At 39.3% G+C, this 13,742-nt stretch overlaps 1 protein-coding gene across 1 annotated transcript in view; it reads right to left on the minus strand.

The window, feature by feature from the left end:
* Positions 1-13,742, minus strand: part of LOC117955237 (glutamate receptor 3-like) — a 61,890-nt gene that overhangs the window by 3,660 nt on the left and 44,488 nt on the right. The window contains exons 9-14 of the mRNA XM_034889563.1: positions 13,266-13,373; positions 11,094-11,300; positions 9,425-9,798; positions 6,876-7,074; positions 811-1,058; positions 56-100 (exon numbers count right to left, since the gene is read on the minus strand). Coding sequence (XP_034745454.1) covers positions 56-100; positions 811-1,058; positions 6,876-7,074; positions 9,425-9,798; positions 11,094-11,300; positions 13,266-13,373 — 1,181 coding nt within the window. The remainder of the gene's footprint in view (positions 1-55; positions 101-810; positions 1,059-6,875; positions 7,075-9,424; positions 9,799-11,093; positions 11,301-13,265; positions 13,374-13,742) is intronic.

Here is a 13,742-nt window from a genome sequence, read left to right on the forward strand (position 1 = left end):
CCCGCTGCCGCACTCTCCCTTGTCGTACCACCATTTGTTTTTCAATTTGTCCAAGAGGCCTTGCTCATTCAGTTTTAACACTGCCAGGTTAACAGCATTTCTTGAAACGATAAAACATAACTTGTAAGAAAATGAACAGGTTCCGTGAGAAATCTAATATAGAATATTAGTAAAAAAATAGAGATAAATATCAATGGTTCATAAGGGGAGCACGGAAGGGACAAATTGGTAAAGAATTTCACTGGTGTGGAAGGGTAAGAAGCATTTGTTTTACAGCAAAGAAAATGTTAAATATTAGAGAGGTGGCATGGAGGGTTACATAGCTTGTAACTGAAGTGTGCGGAATGGGGACATTCTGTCATTGTTGAATCAGAAAGAAGAACATCCAACATGCAGCTTAACATTCATCACAATTGACAGACCAGCATTGTAACTAGCAAAAACGAAACATTTCAGTGTTGAATTAGAAGCAATGCAAAAGGGGACCACAGAAACCAGGAGGGAAAAGAGGTTGAAGGGCTAAACAAACAAGAATGGGGGAAGATGACACGTTCACATTCAAATGGATTTACTGAGTGTGACTAATACACCAATAACCTTAAGAGAAAGAAGAAACAGAGACACAAACCAGATACATAGGACATAACAGAAAATGGCTTAACATTTTGATTAAACTCATAATACTGTTCACTCATTGATGCACAAAAAGGCGAATTAAGGAGTGAGGAATAAGAGAATGGCAAAAGGAAACATCAGGGTAGGTGGAATTCTATAACAACATGGAGGATATTGTTATATTATCCCACCCACCTTAATGCAGAGCCTTTAGGTGTGGCCACACCATAGCCCTTAGAGTCGAGGTTGCCGCCCACTTTCATGGTGTCACAGGGTTTCCGCTGCTCTATGTACTCATTCATTGTGGATTCGAGTAGAAAGGCGAACTTGCCCTTCGACTTTCGTACCCTGGCAACCCCATCTGGTGTTGTCTTGGCAAACACTGAGGGTTCAGCTGATTTCATGTATGACCACATTTTCTCATAAACTGCTATTTTGGAGCGCTGCATTTAAGGACAAAGAGAGAAGACAGAGTTTAGTTATGCACTTAATTAAACATTGACAACCATGAAGACATTCGTAATGAGCCACTTTGGGTTTGAGTAAAAGGAAAAAAATTGTCATTTTGGGAATTACTTACATGAGAACATTGATACAACTCTCATCTAAGAGAGCAATATCAATCTTCTCATGTAGATAATACGTATATTTTCCAAAATGCCAAACTGATCTTTAAAAGCAACTCTGAATCACACGGAAAATAACTTCCGCACTTCCTGGCCTCTTGTACATCCAAGTAAATTCACCCATTAAGCAAAAAAAAAGTGCAGCTGAGGTAGTGGGCTTTTTGCCAGCAGCCTGAAGTCTGACAATCTGGCAGCTCAGCAGAAGCAAAATGCAGGCCATGTTTGGTATCAATATTAACAGACACAAGTGACCTCCTGCTCCTCAGTCTGTGTCCCTACCAGCAGGTCACAGCTGGAGTCCCAATCCCCATTGTTTCATTTCTATTTAAATATTTAAAGTTATTGTGCTTATGCGTTTAAATGTGTACAATTATAATGTCCAGCTTGATGATACCATAACACGGTATGTGACTGAAGTGATTAAAAGATATTAACAAGCACAACTGCAGGTTCTCCACTGGATGTTTAAGTGCAAAGGCTTCACACACACACTTTCATGACTACTACTACCAGTGTCTTACAATGGGCTGATTTTTTTTTGTTGATATATTTATTTTGGGCTAGGTTTATAAGTAATTTTGAAATATTATTATTGTTTAATAGATTATATATGATATTATAATAATATATAGCATCCTATGCAGGTTGTTTTCTCTCTTCTTAACTCTTTTGAGTCTACTTTTCTTTAAAGCAGCTGACAGATTGTCTTCATCATTTTTCTCATACTCACATAAACCAGTCCAGCTCAAAAAAGATTAAAATTGAGAGTGATCAGTCACTTGTTATTGCACAGTCATCTGTTCTAACATGATATTCATGAATCCACACAATGTTAAGCCAAATATTTATTCAAATAGTTTGTGTTATACGTTGGATAACACTAAAGGCGCTGTCTTTAACACATCTGATCCGTGTACTCCGAGACTGACAGCTTCACCTCTGTGGCCCAGTCAGCTGCCAGCCGGAGCAGCTACAGACGTGCACAGCACAGCCCCGCTCTGACACTCAGTACGCTGTTAAAAATGGGCAGCGAGAGGCTGATTGCCAGTCACCGGGGAGCTAGAGTACCCAGCTGTCTACAATAGAGCGAAGAATAGAGAAGCTGAAGTAAACTGGGCCAATGTGACCTTCTGCTGAGCTCGATAAGGAGGGGAGCGCCACAGAGGAAACGTGGGGTTGAACTTAGCATTTCCCTACAAGTATTCAAGGGGCTGCTTGTCAGGATTGTGATTTAGGGCATGACAGGAAGGTTCATAATCGCTCAGTCAAACAGGAAGTAGATGTGTGAACGAGCACCTGACGTAAGCACTCCGAAACTCTGGAGCAAGTTCTCAGAGAAAATCAGATTATTTTAATTGAGATTTTTTTCCATTTATTGTTGGTCCTGTATATTTCTCATGTTTGTTCTTGCATGTTTAATTATCTGAGTTGTCCTTGCCAACCGGGCACTATCACCCGTATTTACTTGCTTATTTACAGTATTTCATTTAATTGTATTTGAAATCAAGTGTGCGGGACTGGTTTTATCCAGACTGTATGTTCAGAAGTTGTGTGAGTCAGTCCCACATCACATCTGGTCAGTGAAAGTAAAGGAAAACATCAGAGTGAATTGACAAACTGTGTCAGCTCGGTGGTGTGCATGTTCGTGTTGTGTAAACTATTCACCGTCGCTGTAATGGATTGTGGGCTCAGGCTAGTAAGTGAATCATTCTTGACATATGCACGATTACAGTTCAGTTGAGTGTTCATTGAAAATCTCTTAACATGACAGTGATAGTTGAAGACAGGCCTGACCATAGTGTGAAAACAGTGATTCTTTTCTGGGTTATATGAAGATGCATGCTTGTCAGGAGCAGGTTGGTCGCCTGTGTTAAAATCTCTACAGCTCCTCTTGCTGTCAGAGTCATTATTCTCACTACGGCTGCTTAACAAAGACAAATTATTCAATAAATTAATTTTAATTAATGACTTGTGTAGCCACAACAGTCTTTTAACAGGACACATGAGGAATGTGGGTTAACTGCCCCTTATCCATTCTGGAAATAAGCTGGTCTAAACTCAAATTCTTCCAGCTGCAAATTCATCTGTTAGCAACTGGCTGAGAGTGATTCATGGCCCTCTGTGTGCGTGTGTGTCACGCTGTCATCCAGAAACAGAGACGACAGGCCACAAAAAGCATGTGCAATGGTTCTGGTGTTTCATTATTTTTTTCCATCTGCATGCAATTCTTAGTTGGAATAAAAACTAATTTACTGTTTGTAAATGATCAGTGGACACAAATGAATGATGTAACTAAATAATAGCGAGGCTCGTTTAGCAGCACCGCTGTAATTAAATTAAGAATAATAGCTAACACACTTTGATTTTTGAATATAAGGTAAACAAACTGTTTGTGCTCTCCTTTCCCACTTTAGCTAACATAATTCAATGTCACCCCTATTATACTGTGTACAATATCTCACGCAAATGGAATGAGCCAAATAAATGTCAGTCTCAGCAGCTTGTTGAAAGTACTTCTGGGAAATGTGGGTTAAATGGGAATTAAACAAATGAGGTATACCATCTTAATAAGTGAGCTTAAGAGGTGCTGGTATGCTGATTTTTTGGACCATGGACAGTCTGGCTAGCTTCTTCAAGTCTAGGCTTCTAACACCTTTGCAAAGCCCAGGTTTGAGAACAAAGCATGTTTTAAATTTCTGAAAACCAGAAAAGAATAAAATTAAGTGTTTGAAAAACGGCTATGTTAGTTATCATCGTATATGATGTGCATCAGATCGAGAGATGTATTTACAGCTCTTAGTAATTGTTATCTTTGAATCACCAGATTTCAATAAGAATTGCTAACAATGGCTTGTCTGCACTGACAAATTTAGTTCTGAGGAAGAAAGACAGACTTTGTCCCCCAGGATGAAGTCACTACACGCCTGTCAATTATCTCCTCAGGAGCACCTCTGACAATTCACAGCCTGCCAAATACATTGTGGATTAGCACATCCATAGCCGCTTATGGAGCTGCTTTTAAATCTGATGATTCACCAGGAAGCCTCAACAATAATCAATGTTGTAGTTGAATTTAATATTTCTTTAACAGACATGTCGAAGGGTATTTTAGGGCTGCTGCATGTGCCAATCACCAAAAGATATTCTTTCTTTACTTCATCATCTCTTTTATACAATGTTAACACTACAAAAATGAAGAAGTCTGCTGAAAAGTTTCTATAATTAACTCATGTTTAACTTGACTGTCAACGTGGGTACGCAAGTCAAAGAAACACTTGTGTGTCCTGTGCCCTGTTTAATATTGCATCTGGTGTTGGTCCCTGCAGTCATTATAACGGTACTTTATTTTGAATTATTGCACAATAAAAACGGAGAACATCAACACAGCTATGTGACTTAGGATGAGCTGTAATAAATACATTTATTTAGGGATTTTAGAGAAATCTAAATCCAATATGAAATGACCATCCTTTCCCTAAATGTTGACTAAATCCAGATCTTTGAAACAGTTAGAATGTTATATTTTATAATCAGTGAGTTTCAACATGCTTCAGTTGGATTCTCTTCTGCACAATAATATTGATTTAAAGTGCTCATGTTATGCTGTATTTAGAGGTTATATAAGAATAATTTTACATGGTTTAATTTAAGAAAAATACCATATATTAGTTGTTGCTGCAGCTCCTTTTTTAACCCTGTGTGTTGATCTCTCTGTTTTAGCTATAGAGTGAGACATCTCACGTCTGTTCCATTAGAAGTTGAAGTAGTAATAATAATAGTGCTAACTTAAAGTAATAACTCAATCTACACAGGAAATATCTCTCTATGAGGGTGTGCCCCGCTAGAAGCTAGGCAAGAATTATAACGTGTTGCAAAGTGACGCACGTTTGTCATAGAAGTAAAGGACTACAATAGAGCTGTTTGGAGCAGTTTGTGAACCGTGTTTTCTGCTGGAGATGGTAACTCCCTTTGGGGTGGACTTTGGGCGTTTTCAGTTTGTAAACCTATAATGTGCACAAAAAAGATATATAGCACAATAAAGGAAAGGGAAAAAGGCCAAAAAGGATAATATGAGCACTTTAAAGCACTGCAGTGCTCTGCAGCGAGTTACAGATGACTTTCTCCACACTGATCATGTTGATGGCTCCAATTCAATGCTTTTAGACCTGAGTTTAGCTTGGCAGAGCAGACCATGCCACTCTGCTTAAACGCCTTTATAAATTGGTAAGGTCACAGAAACATTGCACATGCTTCCACTCACATCCCTGCAAAATCATTCCTTTCCACTATTGAACACACTTTTCTCTTGAGACCTACGCATGCTTTTATTTGATTATGTTTGGACTGACTCTATCCTAACAAGAAAGCCCTCTCCTGTTAGCTGTGAGTGTAAAATGGAGCAAATAACCAAACCTTATTGCCAGAAACAAGCTGTTCACCTTTACTGCATTTAAGCATATTTACATAAGCTGTCTGTAAACCTCAGAGGAGATTGTAAGATGTGATTTTATAACTCCCGGTCGGCTAAGGCAGAATCTGAAACCAACAAACAGTGCCTTCCTGATCTCTCTGGAGTGTAACAGAGAACACAGGGTTTGTATTTATCAAATGTCTCAGACCCACTTGGAGCACTCACACCAAGAGATCGACTAGGACGAAAAATACACACAGCTCAGAGCCGGACACTGAATGTGAATGACATTTCAATTTCCGAGGAATAGGACGTCTTCTTAGAGATCGCTTTTTTATTTAAAGAAGCCCACTCACTGGAATTATAATGACATCTTGTAGTTCTTATTGGAAAAGTTTTTTTTCTAAAGTTTCAAACACATAAATAGAACTGCCCTGAGAATCAGACTAAACTATCATATCACTCTTAATTCTTTATGAACTGCTGAGCACAAATGTGGGCAAGGATTCGGAGGGTGAGACAGAGCAACATCCTCACAAATTGATATTTTTTACAATTATTTCACTTGTTAAAAAACCTACAAGCATAGACAATCTGTCAACTGCTTTTCTGAATGGCTAACACTAAATGAAGTTGAATTCTTAGTGTTTTTAAGGATGCAGCTGTATTTTCTTTTTTCTTTCTTTCTTTGACCTTGATGAATTATTCCAGTTGCCAGAAAGTGTAAAGAAATAAAGTGAGATTTGATAGAGAGAGAGAGAACCAATTTTGTGGACAAAATAGATTTAAAACCATAAGCCTAAAACCATAATTTAGTTGTTTGGTAGTCACAGAAAACCTGATGCTCTGCTCTGCACTTGAATAAAGGATAAGCTCATCTTGGCTATCCATCCCTAAGAATCTTCTTTGAAAACAAACAAATGCATGCAATTATTCTTTAGCTGCTTACTCCTTTAGTAACTGTACTCCTGTTTTATGATGTACTGAATTAATCAAGTGTAGTTGTAGCGTAAGTACTTTGGAAGTGCTGTATCAGGGGAAAAACAATTTTAGACATTCTATTATTGATTATTCATTAAAGTTTTTACCTGGCAGGTAATAAATCAAAACCCACAGGAAAGCCCCAGGGACATGTTCAGCTCTGAGCTTATTAACTACAGTTAGAGCTGCTCTTCTTATACAGTGCGGCGACAGCATGGATGCCAGCCAGCTGAGACACTCACCCTAAAGAACTCCTTAGTTGAGCCTGAGTCTAATGTCCCATAGGCAATCTCTGTCTGCTTGGCCAGGTCCTCGGCACTCTCTATGGGAGAAACCATCCTCTCAACGGTGAGGAAGGCAGCCAGGTTAGCCGTGTAGGAGGAGATGATAATGAGGGTGAAAAACCACCACACTCCTCCAACGATACGCCCGGACAGAGATCTGAGAGTAAGAAAAAGAGCAGACAGAGAGACATAAGTGCAGCGTGCTCAAATCTGTACAGAGAGGGGAAGAAGGATCATTTCCCGCTGTTTCTCCTTTGTTTGGTACATTATCATTCCAGAGGCTTAGCTTAGAACTATCTTCTTAAATTTGAAGAATTTTATACTTTTGGAGAAAGTGTCCAGTTAAGTGATGAGAACTTCAATATGCAAGTCCTTGGTACTCCATGCTGTTTGCATAAATGCATTTAAGTGAAGTAGCATTAACTAAGTATAACTGCCTTTACAGCTGATTCATTCTTTAAAAGCAATAATAAGCCTCATTAACTCAACATAACTGTCTACATTTAATGTTGGAGATAATTCAGGTGAGCAACCATCCCAAGAAATGCTCAGCCACTCGGCGGCCTAAATCCAGCAGCCTGCAGAAGGATGCCAGACCTGTGATGAGCGATGTCCCAGAAACTGTTCAAGATTACTTGGGTTAATTCCAGGCACTAGCACAAAAGTAAGCCAGAGTACTGCTAGGTTGTGTACATTTTTTGTCTTTGGTGAAACAAAGCAGGTCCTGGTCTTATTGGTGTTGCAGGTGTTGGTTTAAAGCTGCAGCCATGTTTGGTGCAGATATTCATTAGATTGTTTGAGTTCATCTGTTGTAATGTAACATTCGCAACCACAAATTCAGACCAGAGGGGACAGATCAGTGCTTTTTCTGAAGTAAAACCACCATGAGACTCTGTGTGCTATTGGATTCAGGGTATGATGAGCCAAAGCGCTCCCTCAAACAGATAATCCCATCCTGTTCACTGGCCCACATCAGCGTAACGGCTCTGACAACTTGGAGAGCAACCCTGGATTCATATTTCATATTTGACTATTCTCTCTGGTACTCTCTCCCCAATGTCCATGAACACACACATATTCCACTAAATGAGCTGCTGGCAGATGAACTTGCATTTCCTATTTCAAACAAGAATACATTTGCACTGCATTGCAGCTGTACAGCTCTGGATTTCTTCTAATATATAGCTTATTTATGGATTTATGCTATCCTTGTGGCACTTTCAAGTTGTAAAAATGTTGTGTGTCCTTCAGGAATCAAAATCTACGCTATGGTGTGACTCCATCATCAAGGTTTTGGCAAAGCTCTTATTCTAGGCAGGTTTTTTATTAAAGTCTTATCTGTAGATGGCTTATAACTGGGATAATTATCCAGAATGGCCTCATATTAAGGTCAATAACCATACTTTAGATGACTTGATTCACACATGGTCGAACCAGTGGCAAAGTTATAGTCACAAAAAAGCACTAGAGAGTACCATAGTAGGTGTGATTAAAGTGCAGACATCAGATAATACACTTCCTCCTCTGGTGACTATAGTGGCTGTTAAGCAAAAATTATTGAAGCAGCAGTTTCCATTCTAAAACCGCATGTACTTTGGAGCCAAAATAAGATCCCCAATTTTCTACTTAATTGATTTTTTACCCCTGATTTATTACACTGTGCAGACCCACAACTTACACATTCCAACTTTCCAGAAGCTGCTTCCTCCATGATTCTCAGTGACCAAAATATATAGACAATGAAAGAGTATTTACTCTCTTTCACACAGAAACTACACTGTATCAGATTATTAGATTACAATTATTATTTTTATTATTATTATTACACTTTTTACCAGTCCCTTGACTTCTAGGTGGATACCAATAATAAATAAATAAAAGGTTTTTCTTAATGTGTTTCCCAAAAAAAAGAATAAAACCAGCTTCTATACAACCTTCCAAAGGTCCCAGATGAAAGGATGATGGAAGCAAGAATCCTTGAAGAGGTCAGGAAGAGCCCAACCGTGATGAGTAAAGATATGAATGTATGAATAAATAAATAGAGGGGATGATCATTCTATTGGGATTTTATATAATGGAATTATGGTGCAGATGAGGTTTTTCTCACACAAAATGCATTATATGCACCAATGAGATGACCGTAAAATGGGACATGCAGCAAAAACACGGTAGCCCTCCAAGAGTCATGAGAAATTCCAGCATCTACTTTGAATAAAATGACCCCTGTGCATTTTACAGCCCTCAGCATGGTGGATATAAGTTATTTGTGGATGCAAAGCATCACTGCCTGCATGCAGTTTTAAAACAAAGGTTTGTTTGCTCAGAGAAAGAAATGGGAAGAAAGTGCAGTGAAGTGAAGTGAGAAGTTATGTGGACAGCACAAATACAAAAGCTCAAAATAACCTATATGCACCATGGCAGGAAGGAGATGTATGTATGAGACTATAAAATGCAGAGAGAAGACATGGACAACTGAAGGGTGGTGGAGAATGAATACAACAACCAACCTTGGTGAGATATCGCATCCTTGCTGCATGAAGGCACCCAGGGAGAACCACAGGCTATTAAAAATCCCAAAGTCGTTTGGAGGGTCTGGGGGGCTCTGAGGGTCTTTGGCCTCATCATTCTCGTCCAGATGCCACTCGTAAGGGCTGAACCGGCTCACCAGGAAGAGCACCACACTCACGCCGATATAGGCAAAAACTATACACATCCAAATCTCATAGGCCAGTGGGTCCAGGAAGGAAAACACCCCAGGCTTGGACTTTTGAGGCTTCTTAATCATAATGGAGATGCCCAAGCTCATAAAGGGCTTAGAGAAGTCTATCACTTCTTCCCGTACCAACGTTATAGTTAGAGGAGCCACGGCTATGTCAGCTCTCTGTGAAAATGGGAACAGGCACACTGGGAGTTAGTCTTACAGAACATATAACCAGCCAGTGTTACATATTAATCTAATAAAAGAAAATACTGATAAACCAAAAGTCAAACCCAATGTACATGCACAGGCACTCAGCTTTAGAGTGAATTCATGGAGTAAGGAGATTGGACACGGTGAAATGCAACAGCTTCGAATATACTGAATAGCAGATCTGTGATAATGCCTGTGAGAGGAATATCTGCCTTTTCAAAATGAGTCACTCAGCATTGTGTTGGCTAATGTCTTTGTCTTGATCCAAATCTCCTCCATGAATCAAACAGAGGGTTGGAAGTCAGAGGTGGAGGAGCTTATGCAAGCTGTCCACGAAATGTGAATCAGCCTGTTAAAGTCAACTCCATCAGATCCTCTGCAATCGCCTGACAGACTTGTCGATGGGTATCTCATTGTAGGGACAATTGTTTGCACTGAGATGCTGGGTGGTATTGTAACTTAACATTAAAATATGTAACACAAAGGATTCTTATATTAGATAAAGTTAGTTGGGTCTCATTCTGAATGCAATAAATAAGGCAGAGGCCTTGTCATGTCCATTTTACATCTCTTTCGGTCTAAGATATCAATACTGGGAAGGCTGCATCAGAGCGCTGTTTGCATACAGATGTTTTTTACATTCCAGTCTGCCGTGAAAGATTTTTTAACATTATTCATTCAGCAGCTGAGGTCTCATAAAAGATGTAAATCGTCTCGTTAAAGCCAGTTCAAGTGTGAGTGAGCCACAAGATGCATGATAAAAAAAAGACTAAGTGATGTAACCCACTCTGCCCACTTTGATTAAAGTATAACATTTTTAAACATCTATGTTTTAAATTCATCATTTTGTTTTAATCGGGTGTAACATTCCTGTGAAATGATGACAGCACAGGGGAATCATTTAACAAAGCTTCTTCACCAACTGCTGCTATTTTTACTGCTTTAAGACAACAGCTTTAGTCCTGTCCTCTGTTGATTTTGACACAGAGTAATTCACTTGGCTCAGGAGAAGGGCCAGAGTGAACTAGCTCAAGTAATTAGCTATTTTAAATGGTAGTATTCACTATAATCTTACATGATATACTGTATGTGGACTAAAATGGACTGAGTGACTTTTATAAAAAATCTAAAGATACTTCAAGACATTTACTATGTTTCACAATAATTTGAACAAATCAGAAGGTGAAGTAACAGGAAATGATAAAAAAACGATGAACAGTTAACCCCAGCCCCCTTATGAGCTACAGAGGCGGACTGACACTTACCCCATAAACCAGTTCACCCACCATCCCGTTCCACGTCTTGGTCTCTGGATCTCTGGCGCCGTACTTCCCATCCGGGACTACTGACAGCTTATATCTTATGCCCACATGTTTAGCAATTTCAGAAGCTAAATCGACACAGTAGCCTTCATATCTGTCATTCCCATCCATCTGCATATAGTTTTTCTTGTACATCACATATGGAGCTTCCTGTTAATTAGACATAATTTTTAGTTCATTGTAAAAAAAGACGCACATCCACAGCGGCCGGACCTCATGGGTCATACAAGGCCGTGATTGGTACTGTAAGCATGCACACATGCTGGGGTGACAAGCAAACAGATGTGGGGAACATAAAAAGACAAAACAGAGCCGAGGTTAAAAGGATCTACACAGCATCAGTTACAGGCATGTTATAGGGGGACTCGACAGACTACAAAAGCGGGCCGCTGCTGGAGTTAAGAGCCCAACTGGGCCAGCGGGAGAAGCGAAGCATCTAACACATATAAAGGAGGCAAAGCAGGACGTCAGGCTTCCCTCATGCAAACCTAATCCGCAATCTAAAACTGTGGAAATGGGTGATAGGCGGGGGGGTTGCAAGTGCCTTGCATCAGCGTGGCACAAGGTGCAGGGACAAGCTGAATGGAGCACCTTTCCAGTTCATAAAGTAAACGTCAGTGACAGTAGAGCAATACATTAAAAACGTTGAGTCAATTCATTCATCAAACAAATTATTAAGCACAATCATGTGGAGCCACGTGAGAAGAGTAGTTGTATGTCCACATAAAAGGTCATACTGATTTCTTTTATTCGTTACCATCATGACATTAAAATAATCTGCTCGTTGGCTCGATTACGTCGTTTGACTATTCCACATTACCTCTGTGCCTTGGATTTAAATAAAATATCACGTCTTTCCTCCAAAATACAAAACATGTGTGCCATCAAACCTTTTTTGATTAATTAATGTCACACTGAAGATTTTCAGCAATGGTGATTTATTTTTTCATATGGCACGAACATGTTTTTTGACTAACAATAAAAGTCAGCTTTAGAGGAGAGTTACGTAATGCTTTCAAAGTTTCACTCCTTTGCTGTTTGAACTAGTCCCTCTTTACTTTCTTTTCCAGCCTGCAGTCATGTACAATGTTACAAAAAACCAAATGAAAGAGCCGCACCCTATAATAATAGGACGGCTTTTCATTAAATATGGCATTTTACTTTAAAGTTATGGAATGTAAGAAAAGCAACATGAAGATAATGACATGACTGTGACATATCTAAAATAACAGTTGTTCAAATTCAAAGTTATTCAAATCAAAGGCATGCCTGGCAGTGAAAAAATAATACAATGACACTACTCTTCTGTTTTCCCTTTCTCCCTTACTTCCTCGCTATTGTTGTGTTTCCTGCCTGGTCATGAGGATAATGAGTTATTACACATTGAGATGAGAATGTATGACTATTACATTCTGAATTTGTCTAAGATGAAAACATAATAGGCAAAGTCAGAAGGAAGGAGAGGCCATGGTTTTAAATGTAAGATAAGGAGCACCATATCTTACATTTAAAAATGGCTGATGATTACTAAGCTGCGATAAATGTCTGTAACTACTCTAACTTGCACTGTGTCTAACCCTGAGCCTGGCATACTGGGAGCACTGTTTTTTAGAGATACCTTCAAGAGATGTGTTAAAATTCAGTGCCAAAGTCAATTTGGACAAAGAGATAAACAGCCAAGGGTTGAAGCCTTTGGTTGTTTATGTCCTCCTTGTGTGCAGATCATTTTATGTCTCCAGTGAGACACATCTGATTTACCCAGGCGTCACTGACAGATTACTTAATGAGACGGAAACATGTTTACTTACGTATGCACTGAATGTGAATACAATGGTGTCTATCTTTATAGGTATTATTATTACCAAAGCCGTTATTGTGATGTCACTACTACAACAGCCCACCGTAATATAAAAAAACCAAAATGCTTTGGCACCCACACGGATACAGTTGAAACACTCTTTGTGAATCGACTGTTTCAACATGTAGTGAGTGGATGGAAAGCAACTCAAAATAAAATAATTCTACCCTCCCAGGACAGATTGCAACAATGGACACCTTGACCTTGAGTGGCAGAAATCTTAAGGTGAAACACTTAAAACCTGCTTAAGAGTGTACCATAATAGTAGTGACCACAATTGTTCGGTTTTCCACAGAAGAGGACTCGTTGGTGACTTGCTGATCCATTATAAATACAAATTTTTCGTACTCATTCCAGTAGCCGATCTAAAAAATGACACAAAGGTTCACAGTTATTACAAGAAACAGAAAGACATTTTGTTTGTTTTTATTACAGTGGAGCCTCCCAAGTACAGTATGTGTGAGTTGGTTGGCACTACCTCTAGAGCCTGAGACTGACAGAGTGTTAGTTTTGCCTGATGTAAGATTTTATAAAAAGCTTGTAGTGTTGCTTCTCACTTCACCTAGGCTACACTTCAGCAGAGTAGGTGTAATCTATTCCTGGCTCAGCAAATGTTCCCTTACATAACAAGAAAGCAGGACCAATGGAGCACTGAAAGACTGATAACATTAATACCGGCATGACATACCTAATAGTCTAAATGTGCCTTATCTAGCCAATGCAGCAGGTTGTTC

The sequence above is a fragment of the Etheostoma cragini genome, chromosome 13 (genome assembly GCF_013103735.1).
Source record: "Etheostoma cragini isolate CJK2018 chromosome 13, CSU_Ecrag_1.0, whole genome shotgun sequence".
Classification (NCBI taxonomy): domain Eukaryota; kingdom Metazoa; phylum Chordata; class Actinopteri; order Perciformes; family Percidae; genus Etheostoma; species Etheostoma cragini.